Source organism: Ochotona princeps, chromosome 18, assembly GCF_030435755.1.
Source record: "Ochotona princeps isolate mOchPri1 chromosome 18, mOchPri1.hap1, whole genome shotgun sequence".
NCBI classification, from domain to species: domain Eukaryota; kingdom Metazoa; phylum Chordata; class Mammalia; order Lagomorpha; family Ochotonidae; genus Ochotona; species Ochotona princeps.
In genome coordinates, this window is record NC_080849.1 from 48,875,476 (window position 1) to 48,889,974 (window position 14,499).

Here is a 14,499-nt window from a genome sequence, read left to right on the forward strand (position 1 = left end):
ATTGGAAGAGTCACATGTCTGCCAGAGGCATGAGTTAGCTATCCGGCCTGGACACAAGATCCAGCGCACATGTCTCCCAGAGCCCCTGTGCAGAGCCAGGCCTCTCTTCAGCCCCTCCGTGAACCTCACAGGTGATAATCAGCATGGGAAATGAGGCCGAACGGCATTCCCAGGGAGAAACGGGTAAGGGACATTTGTCAGATTGTCTCTTTGTGCTGTATTGCACATTTCTCACGGTTGAGCACGGGAGCGGTCAGCAACATTTATCACATCTAGAGAGGTTTACAAAAATGACTCATTCTGAAGCAACCTTGGGAACAGCCTGTGAAAAGGCGTCAGGTCGGGCGCTCATTGGCTCTGCAGTTGTTCTCTGTTTGCCGAAAGTGTCGCACAAAGATCTCGTGGCAGTGACCCAGTGACCCAAGCACTTGAGCTCAGCCAGCCGTGGGGAAAGGCAGAGGTTGTGCAGGCGCCACAGTGGGTCGTGTAGCTCCTGCCACACGACACTTGCCACTGAGTCAGGCAGGTGAGACCGGCAGTCCTGAGGCTGTCTGTGCATTTTAGACTTATTAGTAGTTCTGAAAGCCAAGACTTTGTAACACGTGGTGATTAATGATGCTGGAATTACAGCCCTGCAGGGTTCCAACAGCTGGTCTTCCCAGCACTGGCTTAGTTTATTATAAGTGAAGTTATTTTTTCATTTAAGGATGCAGCATAATGCTCTTTATTAAAACAACTGAGCGTAGATTCTTCAGAACCCCGTGTAAAATTGCTAGCAAGAGCTAAAGGAATTGTTTCTGATTTGTCTTTAGGTCTTTCTTCCCTTGTTGCTAGTCACTAAAAAGTCACCAGCCCAGGCCCTTGCCTCTTCTTCTCTGAACCTCTGTCTTTGAGAGCACCTGCAGTATTAAGTGCCCCCCTGGGGCTGTTCTAACAGCCAGCTTTCCTCCTCCTCACTGAGAGCCAGTGGCTCATGGACTTCCTGCTGTCTGAGTCACCCAGGTAGACTCAAGATCTCTGGTTGTCCAGGCTGCCCATCTTTCTGCTTGGCTCAAGTTGCAGATTTTTTGGAAATTTCCAGAATGAACAGCTTTGCCTGAGAGTTGTAACTGAATCACCCACTTTTTTTTTTTTCTCTTTAAAATGTCTAGACGGAGAGAGAGAAAGAGTGCAGGGGAGTCATTAGAGTGACTGTACACAGATTCACTCCCCAAATCAGTCTGATCGAGGCCAGGCTGAAGCCCAGACCAGGTATTGCATCCGGATGTCCCACATGGGTGGCAGAGACCCAGGCACTTGCATCATCTGCTGCCTTCCCAGGAGTGTTAGCAGGGAGCTGGATGAAAAGCCGAGTCACTGGAACTCAGATGGACACTCCATCCAGAGGTGTCCCCGTCGCGGGCAGCTGTGCCACCACGCTGGCCCCCTGGACCTTTTTTTCCCAAAGAAGAAAATTCTCCTCTAGGATCTAGATCATTTTTGTATGTCCATTTTACCCATCGTACCATGGTGTATTGTTTAGATTCTGCAGCTCGACAGCTTGTGAAAGGGACCGGTCCAGTGCTCATGACTGAAGCATTTCCTCTTCATTATGTCTTTGTGGTCGTCCTTACTCAGAAAACAGCTCCTGGGTGCGGTGCCGTACACGTGCACCGAGGCGCACACAGTCCTGCCCCAGTCCTGCCACTGAGTCAGTCACAGGCCAGCATGATTCCAAAAGACAGCTGGCATCTCATCACAGGTATCTTTGGCCTTTTTGCTACCTTGTCTGGAAGCTACATTTACACTGAGTAATATTTTGCATGCGCTTCAGTAGCAGTCTGATTTGTTGAAGGTCAACTTTGAACCTGTTAGATAAAGTTTGACATGGCACAGTCAAGTCCCTCATCTCAGTTTTAGCATTATTTTAAACCTCACCCCAGAGACGTGGCTTAGAAAAGCGAAAATGCTTGTAGACTAAAGAAAAAGAAATAAGGGAGTCTTTTCATCCTGTTCCGTGGCTGGAAAACCAACCAACTGATCCTCCAAACGATTGAAAAGTTAAATGTGTCTTTGATTGATTAATATCATTTGTGAGAGAAGCAGGCAGGCAGTCCCATCCAGCAGTGGCTGGGACGGGGCTGCAGCTGAACCTGGGAGCTAGGAACTCAGTCCAGATCCACATGGGTGGCAGGGACCCAAAGGCTTGCGTCACCAGCTACTGCCTCCAAGGGTGCACGTTGTCAGGGGTCGTACTCAGGCACTCTGATGTGGGACATGGCCTCTTCATCACCAGGCCAAGTGCCTGCTGAGGTTTTGTTTTTTAGATTTGCTTTTATTTTTATCAGAGAGGCAGATTTACACAGAGAAGGAGAGACAGATAGAAAGATCTTCCGTTTGCTGTTTCATTACTTAAGCGGCCACAATGGCCGGAACTGCACCGATCCGAAGCCAGGAACTTCTTCCAGAACTCCCACGTGGGTGCAGGGTCCCAAGCCTTAGGGCCGTTCTCGACTACTTTCCCAGGCCACAATCAGGGAGCTGGATGGGAAGTAGAATAGCCGGGATACAAACCAGTGCCCATATGGGATCCCAGTGCATGCAAGGTAAGGATTTAGCCACTAGGTTAACATGCTGGGCCCAAATATAAAGTTGTGTGTGTGGTTTTTTATTTATTTATTTGTTATTTGAAAGGCAGATTAACAGAGAGAGAGAGAGAACTTGGATCTGCTGGTTTACTCCCTAAATGATCACAACAGCTGGAACTGGGCTGGTCTAAAACTAGGAGCCTGGAGCCTCTTCTGGGTCTCTCACGTGGGTACAGGGACACAAGGACTTGGGCTGTCCTTTGCTGATGTTCCAGGCACATTAGCAGGGAGTTAGACGGGAAATACAACAGCCAGAATTCAAACCGGTACTCCTGGGCTACTGACGGGCAGAGATTCAACCGACTACAGCATGGCACTGAACAACTCTAAAGGCTGCATAGCTGGGCCCCTTGGACAAAAGTTTCAGCAAACTGTTCAAGGTGACTTTCAGCATGATGAAGATCACTCAATGGAACACAGTCTTGACTTGATTCTGGATTCGGATCATGGTGTTACTAAAAGCATAGTGCATCTGGGGTCACGACCAGGAGGAACAGTGAGAAGAGTGATGTAGGCTTGCTTTTAGGATCCCACTAGCGTGATGTCCCTTAATATGGAGACAAAAGGAGTTTCACAAAGATTAAGTGACTTTTTAAAAGATTTAAGTGATGCTCTCTCTCTGTAGCACTACTTCTTCATTTAAAAAAAATCAATCAATCATTAAAAAAGGCAGGGACAGCACGGGGCTCAACCAGCTAATCGTCTACCTGATGGTGCTGACATCCCACTTGGGTACCAGTTTGTGTCCTGGCTGCTCCACTTCCCATCCACTACCTGCTTATGGCCTGGGAGAGCAGTGATGGAGGATGGCCCAGGTCCTTGGGCCTCTGCACCTTCATAAGGAGACCCAGAAGAAGCTCTTGGTTCCTGGCTTCAAATCAGCTCAGCTCCATCTATTGCAGACATTTGGGAGTGAACCAGTGGACACAAGATCTTTGTCCTTCTCTCTGCATATCTGCCTTTCAAATAAAATTACAAATTTTTTGAGGAAAGAGTTACGTATTTATTTGAATAGGCACATTTATGGCTGGAGAGGAAGAAACAGTGAAAGTGAGCTTGTGCTGCTTTGCTTCCCAAAGGCTAGGGCTGGACCAGGCCAGGAGCCCGGGACTCCATAGGGATCTCCCACATGAGTACAGGGGTCCAAAGACTTGGGCCATCTTCCACTTCCTTTCCTGGGGCACAAGAAAGGATCTGAATTGGAAGTGGAGCAGGTGAGACTTGAACCGACACTCCTATGGATGCCAGCATCACAGCTGGCAGTTTCTCTCACTGAACTTCAATGCTAGCCCCAAATTAGATGGCTGCTCTCAGGCACAGTTTAAAAAGAGAGAGGGAAAATAAAAGAAAAAAGGCTCAGCAGGCTGAATTGTCAGGAGTTTAGTGTTCTGCCTGGTGTGTCGGGCCACGCAGGGTACTGACCTGGGCTGCAGTTGAAGCTCTCACCTGTCACGGCAGGACCTCACAGTCCTGCAGAAAGGGGACAGAGTGGGCACCCAGGACTGCTGTCAAATATAAACTTTTATAAATAGTGAAGCACAGCCCGCGGCCACGAGAGACAGTGTTAGTGCTGAGTGTTGTGTGTGTGTGAATAAATTGTCTAGAAGAATCATGCCCATTCACGATTCATTTGGGGTCTTCATGTATTCCGACACAGATTTGCACTCTGGCCCCCATGCTCTCGTGACAGGAGCTGCCCAGCCTTCCTGTCGCATCATACTACCCCTAGGTGCGGTGACAGCAGGTCCTGATGGTGGCAAGTCTCTAGGCTCTCCTGCTTCCCTTTGGCCGCCTTCACCCAAAAGCAATTCTGGAGCTCATTCCACAATGATTAATGTTATCCTGGTGTAGTAGAACATCACATTGATTGCTCGGGCCCGAACGTGCATGAAAGCATTATGGCTTTATTTTAGGGACTCTAAGATCTGCCAGTGCCCCGAGGAGCGTGCTTTGCTTCAGAGAATCCACATGTCCCATCTGCAGAAGGACTGTAACATTCCAATTCTAGTCCGATGAGCATTCCTGCAGCACGCAGGCTGAGCGCACCACTGGCCGGTTCTGCAGTACCCTGACATTCGCAGAAAGCTCTCGATTCTGCATAAGAAGACACTACATGTGTTATCACTCTCTCTGCTGAGAATCAAAGGGCTGCTCCAAAGATTGATCAGAATAATCAGTTACGCTTGAAATTATTTTGACTCAATAAGTCACGATTTCCATAAAATCCAGAGGTGAAAATACTACATAAATCTCCTGTGAAATACAAAGTTTTTAACAAATACACTCCACACTAAGATGTGCATTTCTTTTCTAAGGCTTATTTTTGTTTACTTGAAAGGTAAAGTGTGTGTGTGTGTGTGTGTGTGTGTGTGTGTGAGAGAAAGAGAGAGAGCAAGACAATCTTCCATCCACCGATTCATTTTCTGGATGGTCGCGCCAGCCAGATCTGTCATCAGGCTGGAGACAGAAGGCTGTGTCTGCGTCTAGGTCTCTCACTGGGGTGGACAGGTACCTAGGCCGTCTTCTGATGGTTTCGCAGCCCCCTGAGCAGGAGCTGTGTCAGAAACAGCAGCTGCGACTTGAACCAGCATTAAGATCGGATGTCAGTGTCATGCGCCACAATCCTGGCTCCAAAGACGTGTATTTCTCAAAAGATTGTTACAATACCTCCTCTGTCTCAACTACACTTATTTAATCACTAATACTCTTGGTGTAGAATTGCAATAAACTGTTCTGCATTTGTTGCACCTTAACACATGTCATGAGCATCTCTTTGAATGTGGTGGTGACTTCACTCGAATTCAGGTGTGTGGAAAACTTGGAGGATTTTTTTTTTTTTTTAAAAAGGGCTTTCTATCTGCTGAAGTTTTCAAATGCTAATTGAATTGTACTCTCAGTGCCTTTTGCCCTGGGGTTACTCAATTACAAATTGATGTTCAAGATGAGAGCAGTCCAGGAGCAGTGAGCACTGACTGATCTGCTCCCTCTGCGGCTGTTGGACTTAGCAGCCTCGGATGCTGGGGAGGACACCTGCACGTCCCCTCAGAGCCTGGTCCCAGCTGCTGCTCCCTCCTGCACACCCTGGGAGGTGGCAGATGATGGCTCAGGCCCTTGGACCCTTGCTACCCATGTGGATTGCAGCTCCTGGCTCCTCGATTTAGTTTGGCCTATCCCAGCTGTTGTAGGAGTGAAGCAGTGGAGAGATTTCTCTCTTTTGCATAGATTTTTGAAAACAGATTTATTTATTTATTATTGGAAACTCAGATATACACAGGAGAAACAGAAAGGAAGATCCTCCATCTGCTGATTCATTCCTTAAGTGGCCGCAATGGCCAGAGCTGAGTCGATCGGAAGCCAGGAGCTTCTTCTGGGTCTCCCACATGGGACAGGGTCCCAAGGCTTTGGGCCATTGTCTTCAGCTTTCTCAGGAAGCTGAATGGGAAGTGGGGCTGCCAGGACATGAATTGGTGCCCACATGAGATCCCAATGTGTACAAAGCAAGGACTTTAGCCACTAGGCTATCATGCCAGGCCCCCAAAATGCACATATTTAAGAAGTCTACTGTATCTAATAGTATAATCTCAAAGTATGGGAAAAACTACTGTTTTCAATCGTCTGCTCATATTGAAGAATTTCTCTTCTTTACTTCAACTTTAAATCAAAACGTATTTGCAGTATCTTTAATCCTGCAGCCCTGGCTTTAGGGCTCCTTGTGACTTGGGCCTGCCATGGCCTGCCACAGCCCCCGACACCCACTGCCAAGATCCAGAGCCCCCTCCTGCAGGCCCCCTCACCTTCCTCCCCAGAGTCAGCTCCAGAGGCCTGACCACAAGCCTCAGAACCCTGCCCTCCGCACCCCTTAAGTTCAGTCCTCCCCTCCCTCCCAATGCCCTGAATCTGACCTGCCCACAGCACCTGCAGAGCAGCCACAACACCACCTTCATCACCAGAGCCTCTCCTCTTCCTCCCAGAGGTGGCTGAGCCCGACCTGGTGTTCCCACAGGTGGTGGAGAACCAGCAGCTGTTTGGCGCCCTCAAGGCCCTGCTGGAAGAGCTGCGGGAGGAATTGCGGGAGGAGACGAGGGCTCGGCGGCGACTGCAGCAGCAACACGCCAGCGACAAGGCTGCCTGGGACATGGAGTGGGCTGGGCTCAAGTGCCGCCTGGAGCAGGTACCTGTGCTGCGGGGGCCCTCTTGTCCCTGGCCTGGGGCCTGTGCCATCCAGGGTTGGTGGGAAGGGACCAGAAGGGAGAGGAGGGGCTGCTTAAACGGCCATGGGAAGCCTCCTTTTCCCACTGAGGTCCAAGGGTTGAGCTCAGGGAACAATAGACCTGGACTGTGGAAAAGAGGTATTTGTGTTCCCGAACTTTCCACTAGAATTGAGTGTGATGGTCAGTCGTAAGTATGGGCAACAGTCCCTGGAGGCATGTTCCTGTCACACTGCTGTGGCTGTGGATATTCCACAATTAACACTGGGAGTGAGACCTTCAGCAGGCTGCCAGAGAACAGGTTGGATTGAGGTATGTGGCTTAATAGGTCCTGGGACATAGAGGGCAAGATTAAAGCTGTGTACACCTGAGTGTGAACCGGGAAGCACTATGGCAGCAAGGGCTTTGGGTGGAACCTACAGCTGTGCAGAGTCAAGAGCGGTCCAAAGAAGGAACTCACATTCTGGAATGCGTGGAAATCCAGGAGCAGGTCTTGTCCCCCTAACCAAAGGCAGAGGCACCAAGAATTCCAAGTGGCGTTCAACGGATGCTTCTGAGAGTTCAACACCAAACCAGAGACCAAGACTTTGTTGAATTTGGCAATTAGGAAGTCACGGCGGGAGGTGGGAGGAGGCAGCTGAGAAGAACTGTAGGGGCTGATACACATTGAGTGAAAACGGTGAGTTTACGAGGAAAAAGTGAGGGCAGATACTGAAAGGGTCGCAGGAGATGGTGTGTCTTGTTTCTGGAAGTCATAAATGAGTGTGGGAGCATCAGTGACAAAGGATCCCTGAATGGCAGCAGGATTGGACCCTAAGGGAGGAGAAGTGGTCCCGCAAGAGTGAGACAAGTGGACCTTGTCTACGGCCATACCACCCTGAACGCGCCCGATCTCGTCTGATCTCGGAAGCTAAGCAGGGTCAGGCCTGGTTAGTACTTGGATGGGAGAGATGAGTGGACCAGGAGAGCTGCAGACGCCCAGGAGAGAGTGGGAGGGAGGGAGTTTTTTACTTCCCTGACAGCAGGCTAATAGGTCAGCTGCTGCCAGGGCAGGGGCAAAGCTTCTTGCAGAGACTCGAGGGTGGCATGGGTTTTTAGAAGGCATCTGCAGGGACACATCTGTGTGCTGTGCCCTTCACTGGAGTGGCATGGTTCTCCAGGAGAGGCCTTGAACTGGAGCACTTGGTGCTGTCCACTCACCTCTTGGTTGTGCTCAGCATTCCTCCCTGGTTTGCTTCTGCGTTATCTTCCCACTTGGAAATGCTGCTTGATCCTTTTCTAAACACAGATCTTATAGCAGACTGAGTCATCTCCTGCCCTGTGTCCAGTGCCCCCCTCCCTGTGTCCAATGCCCCCCGCCCTGTGTCCAGTGCCCCCCTCCCTGTGTCCAGTGCCCCCCGCCCTGTGTCCATTGCCCCCCACCCTGTGTCCAATGCCCCCGCCCTGTGTCCAATGCCGCCCGCCTTCCCCTCTGCTTCCTCTCTCACAAGCCCAGCATTCTGTCCAGAGTCTATAGACTTTTCTCACTTAGGGAAGGATTTGCCTTCACTCTAGAGGAGAGGCTCAATATTAGCTCTGGCCCCATGGGTGCCTTGTGGGGAAGGACGCTTAGCAACCTGATGCAAACAGATGGGCCTTCTGAATAGTAATGGGCTGCTTTTTAATCGTTGAGCAACTGGTTTAAAAATAGTGAAAAGTATGTGCTTAGACGTGGATAATCAACTGTGAAGGATTTTAGTGGGTTTTTGAATAGCTTGCTTGAAATTAATTGAACTCTAGATACGAATAATGAAGTTAATACACTTTGTAGGGTCCTTATGGGTGACATTCATTCATAGTTAATGGTAATTAAAAAAAATCTGGTTTTTATTTCCAGTTCTGTTATTAACTGACCATGTTCTCAGATCACTCCCTTAAGCACTCCAGGGTGCCATCTCTTTATCAATGAGTTGGAATGTAAAAAGTTTAGTCCTTAAAAGATGGTTTAGAAAAGAAATGGGATGATTTGATAAGAGCAAGATTTGTTGAACTTCTTCACTTAGATTCTATCAGGATAAAAGCAAGGTACGAAATAGTGAGCTATTTCTGTAATTGTAGTGGTTGTCCTGGAGTTCACAAAATACATAATTATTCAGAGTCTACATGGAAATGATATTAAACTGCTCCCCGTGCTGTACAGTAGTAGAATACATTCAGTCCCTTCTCCCCATCCGGATCGATTGCTTGTGCCTCGCCTCTGCATTGTCTGTGAATGCACAATATACTGCAGCCATTTTTCCTTTCAACAGTCAGTGATATTTAAAAGCAGTTAAAAGGAAGAAGAAATTAGTTTTGTATTGACATCTATTCAATTTCCGTTGCTCAGTTTCCTGGATTGGATTGAAGAATCTGATGTTATCCAATTCCTTCTGACTCAAGAACTACCTTTGTTATTTATTCCTTTGTCATTTTTTGTGGATCTGCTGGCAACGATTTTTCTTCTCTTTTTGTTGCAAAATATTTGACTTTTGAAAGATACCATGGCTGAGTATAGAGTTCTTTGTAGTTTGGCACCTTTTTCAGCACTCCATTGCCTTTTGACTTACATCCTTTCAGATGATAAATCTTCCAGAATTCTCCATTTGTGCCCGTGTCGAATGTGTTGTTTTCTTCTCTACCTCAAGATTTTCTCTCTCTCTCTCTCTTTTTTTTTGTTTGTTTTGTTTCCAGTTCGAATAGAGAAGATGAAAGTTTTCGTTTTTCACCTCCTGGGTATTTGTCAAACATTTATTTATTTATTAAAATTTATTTATTTCTATTGGAAAGTGAGATTTACAGAGAGGAGATACAGAGAGAAAGATCTTCCACCTGCTGGTTCACTCCCCAAGTGGCCGGAGCTGAGCTGATCTGAAGCCAGGAGCCAGGTGCTTCTTTCAGGTCTCCCATGTAGGTGCAGCGTCCCAAGGTTTTGGGCTATCCTTGACTGCTTTCTCAAGCCACAGGAAGGGAGCCAGAAAAAAATAAGAGCAGCTGGGATATGAACCAATGCCCATATGGGATTCTGGTGCATGCAAAGTGAGACCTTTAGCCACAAGGCTACCGTGCTGGGCCCAACAAATATTTATTTATTTACTTATTTTTTTAAAGATTTATTTGTTTTATTACAGTCAGATATACAGAGAGGAGGAGAGACAGAGAGGAAGATCTTTCGTCCGATGCCTCACTCACCAAGTGAGCCACAACGGGCCGGTGTGCGCCGATCTGAAGCCGGGAACCTGGAACCTCTTCCAGGTCTCCCACACGGGTGCAGGGCCCCAAAGCTTTGGGCTGTCCTCGACTGCTTTCCCAGGCCACAAGCAGGGAGCTGGATGGGAAGTGGAGCTGCCTGGATTAGAACCGGCACCCATATGGGATCCCGGGGCGTTCAAGGCGAGGACTTTAGCCGCTAGGCCACGCCGCCGGGCCCCCAACAAATATTTATTGAAACTAGTAGATTTCATTGCTAAGTTCCATGTAGAGGCTAAGTGTGTAGGGACAGACATGGTTGATGCCTGTCTTTAAGGAGGTATAGAGAGTACAGACAAGACCAGGAAGTTGGAGCTGAGAAGTTAGCTGTGGGAAGTTAGGTAGATTTGCAATTTAACTTTCTCTGTGACTCTGTACATCACATGTCCCATGTCCTTACTGTAGAAATGGAACTTGATTGTTCATGGTCATTTTAAGCCTGCTCACAGGGATCACGCGTGAAGGACCTGAGAGCTCCTTCAGCCTCTGCTGGGTGGCATTCCCGATTTCATTTCTCATTGACAGTTGGAAGAGAAGACGGAGAAGAACTTGGGAGAACCAGGCTCCTCCGTGGAGAACAAAGGTGCCCTGAAGAAGGAGAGGGAAGCGCAGCAGAAGCTGCTGGCCGACAGCCACGGCCTGGTCATGGACCTGCGCTGGCAGATGCATCACAACGAGAAGAACTGGAACCGGGAGAAAGTGGAGCTTCTCGATCGCCTGGACAGAGACCGGCAGGAGTGGGAGCAGCAGAGGAAGGAACTCCTGTGGAGGCTAGAGCAGGTACGGGGCCACCGCAGCCGCCGGGCGCGTCGGCACCAGCACAGGGCGTAGACTGTGGCGTGATCCAGCCAGCCAGAGCTCCCAGAGAAAGAACGCCAAACCCAGACAGCTGTGGTCCTTGCTGCCTCGGGATACTTCCTAGCCTCCAGAGGAACAAGGAAAAATGCTAGACTTCGGCTTTTCCTGCCATTTTTTTCCTACCATTACACAAATCTCTCCATTGTAGAGTTTGTAAGGAACTTCCCTTTGCGTGATAAAGAGGAGGGAGGGGCAGATAACTTTTTTTTTTTTTAAGATTTTCCTATTTTTATTTTTGGAAAGGCAGATGTACAGAGAGGAGGAGAGACAGAGAGGAAGATCTTCCATCTGATGATTCACTCCCCAAGTGGCCCCAACGACTGGTGCTACGCAGATCCGAAGCCAGGTGCCAGGAACCTCTTTCCGGGTCTCCCAAGCGGGTGCAGGGTCCCAATGCTTTGGGCCGTCCTTGACTGCTTTCCCAGGCCACAAGCAGGGAGCTAGATGGCAAGTGGAGTTGCCGGGATTAGAACCGGCGCCCATATGGGTTCCCGGCATGTTCAAGGCGAGGACTTTAACCATTACACTATTGCGCCGGGCCCCAGATAACTTTTTTTTTTTTTTTAAATTATTTATTATTTAACTTCAGTAATTACATTGTATTATGTGACACAGTTACATAGATACTTGGGTTCTCCCCACCCCTCCCCAAACCCTCCCACCATGGTGGATTCCTCCACCTTGTTGCATAACCACAGCTCAAGTTCAGTTGAGATTTCCCCATTGCAAGCGTATACCAAACATAGAGTCCAGCATCTTATTGTCCCGTCAAGTTCAACGGCTTCTTAGGTATACCCTCTCTGGTCTGATGACAGAGCCAGCAGAGTATTATCCCAGTCAATTGAAAGCTCCAACATACCATCAGCAAAAATTTACATCATTATGGAATTAATTGACATAGTAATGAGTAACCAATATGTTAAAAGTAAATGCGGGTTCCCAGCCACCTTCTGTGACCACCTCACCTATACTTCAATTTTAGTTTATACTTTTTAATAGCACTTTATAGATAAACTTGAAAAGGGAGGTTATTTCAGGTCTTACTCAGTGATTCCTGCCAAAAAGCAAACTTTTAAGTTTACCATTAGAGATGCAGTCACAGTGACTGCTCCAGTTTGAATGGAATTGTTCTCATTAGTAAATAAATTGCTGAATTAAGTTGGAAGTCAGGCTGTTTGCTGGTGGTTGCACCTGCTGTGGGTATTGCTGAGCCATGATTAGAGAGGACCATGGTCAAGTGAGGTAGCTGGTAGCTCATCATTTTCAGCTAGGCGAATGATTCAGAAACTCAGAAGAATTTAAGGGAGGAGGGGGTGCTGGTTTTCTTTCTCCCAGATAATCATTCTCTGCATTGCACCAGACTTAGAACAGTTTGCACATTTGCAGTGGCTGCTGAGTGACAACCACGTTAAAATTTCACATTAAATCAAAAAAGCTTTGGAGTTCCTCCCTAGCTGGATCGTTAAAGAGCGTGCATTCTGTTTATTACAGCCTGTCAGACTTAAAAAATCCATGGGGCCTCAAGAAGATGTGTTAATCAATAAGAAACTGAGGGCAGATGAATTACATCATTACTCTATTACACATGCCTGTACTACCTGCATTTAGGTGGGAGCCTTACGGAAAAATATGCCCCGTTAGCCACAACTGTGAAGGTACTTCAAAAATTCATGAAGAAGTGACTTTTCTCCTTATTTTGGTTCTATTTTTAAAAAAGTACGTGCACATTTTGCAGGTGTGTGAATGGATTTTATAATTTTTTGAAGATTTATTTATTTGAAATACAGAGCAACCAAAGAGAGGGAGAAAGAAGGAGAAGTCTTTCATGTTCTGGTTCATTCCCCAAGTGGTTGCAAGTAGCCAAGTGTGGGTCTGTCTGGAGCCAGGAGGCAGGAGCTACTTTTGTGTCTCCTTCAGGGGTGCAGGAGCCTGATCACTTGGGGTATCCTATGCTGCCCTCTCTGATGCATTAGCAGGAAGATGGATTAGAAACAGAGCAGCCAGGGTTCAAATCAGGTGGTTGTGGGTGGTGGGTGCCGCAGGGTTGGATTTTGAAATTCTTTGTACCAAAATAACCTTATTTTTCCAATCAATTTTCACAAAATTTGTAAAGAACCCTGTCAGTCTGTCTGTGTTTTGCATATACAGGGACGAAAGCGAGTTTTAGTGTGATGTTGGAGAGGGAGGAAAGGGGAAGAACGAAGAGGTGACAATGACCAGTGGCCTTTGGAAGAAAGTCTGCTGCAGATAGAAAGGTGCTGGACTCCTCCTGGGTTTGGTCACTCGCAGAGTGAGTCACCTGGCCAATATTTGATATGGCTGCGTTTCAAAATTCCCCAAATTCTGTCAAGAGGAAAGTTGACCATTTCTTGTGTGACTTGGCAGCAAGGCACTTGTAAATAGTCTTTCATTTTAAATTGTGTGTGTGTGTGTGTGTGTGTGTGTGTGTGTGTGCGCGCCCTATTACATGAGACAGTTGTTTGTTGAAAGTTTTGCACTAAAAGTAGCAAGTGTTCTGGTCCTCTCCAACTTGAGTTGGCCAGTGTCACGGTGCTCCTGGACACTTGTTGGCAGGGGGACTTCCTTCCTGGCTTTACGGCAAGCTCACTTCTGGTGTGGCCCTCTCCTGGTGTGTCGCCATCTTCTGTGATCCCTGCCATGGCCATTTTAGGGCCCCTTTGCCTGTGAGCCATGGTGGCTTGCTGACATTGTTATAAGCTGTAAGTGAAGCTGGGCTTTTAAGTTCCTGGTTTACTTTGGGGAATGAGGAGTTTCTAGTAAAGGAAAAATCAGTAAGACTTACCCAATGAGAGTTAGATTGAAGTTGGTGACCTGGGGATAACTTAGCACCTCATTTTGAGACTCTGGAAAAGGTCCAAGCTGAATTCTGATAAGAACTGGAATAGTGTGGGCCAGCTGGGCAAGGACACTGTTTCTGCCAGGACAAGAGATGGGCTAAGTCAACCTGGGCCAAGGACCACTGGTGCTTGCGAGATCTGCCGCTGGGAGGAGACCTGATAGAGGAGCTTGGGGAACTCCCTTGTCAGGATGCAGTCCCTGCCCATGAGCTCAAGAACCAAGGCAAGGAACAGCCCTGACTATGCCAGGTTACAGTACCCGCCGGCATACATGTGGGTCAGGTCTGGGGCTGGGCAGGCTGGGCCAGTTCATAACATCCTTTAACAGATCTGAGAACTAAGGACAGGGTACCAGGTGGGCCAGGTTGGATTATAACATCAGCCAGTCCACATTAGGGCCAGGACTGGGAGCTGGCTGGGCTGGGCTAGGCTGCATCATTCACCAGCGGAAGCTGAAACTGGCAGCAGGCTGGACCGAGCCATGCTACCGTACCCACTGGTGGATGCCGGGGTAAAATGAGTCATGCCAGTCTGAGTGCGGTGGGTGCCAGGTCTGTAAGCCCCAGGAGCAGGGGTTCTGGTGGGACCCAGGTTGCCTGGCTCAGGTCCCTGGGCCTGATGTGGGTGCCGGGTCCATAAACCCTGGGAGTATGGGCCTGAGTCACCTAGCTCAGGTTCTTGAGC

General features: G+C 48.2%; 1 protein-coding gene and 1 pseudogene across 1 annotated transcript in view; both read left to right on the forward strand.

Annotated features, from left to right (window-relative positions):
- MTCL1 (microtubule crosslinking factor 1) overlaps window positions 1-14,499 on the forward strand; it is a 123,234-nt gene that overhangs the window by 93,003 nt on the left and 15,732 nt on the right. Inside the window, exons 9-10 of the mRNA XM_058676908.1 lie at window positions 6,631-6,798; window positions 10,625-10,879. Of these exons, the coding sequence (XP_058532891.1) occupies window positions 6,631-6,798; window positions 10,625-10,879 (423 nt within the window). The remainder of the gene's footprint in view (window positions 1-6,630; window positions 6,799-10,624; window positions 10,880-14,499) is intronic.
- LOC118758096 (5S ribosomal RNA) lies at window positions 7,695-7,812 on the forward strand (annotated as a pseudogene).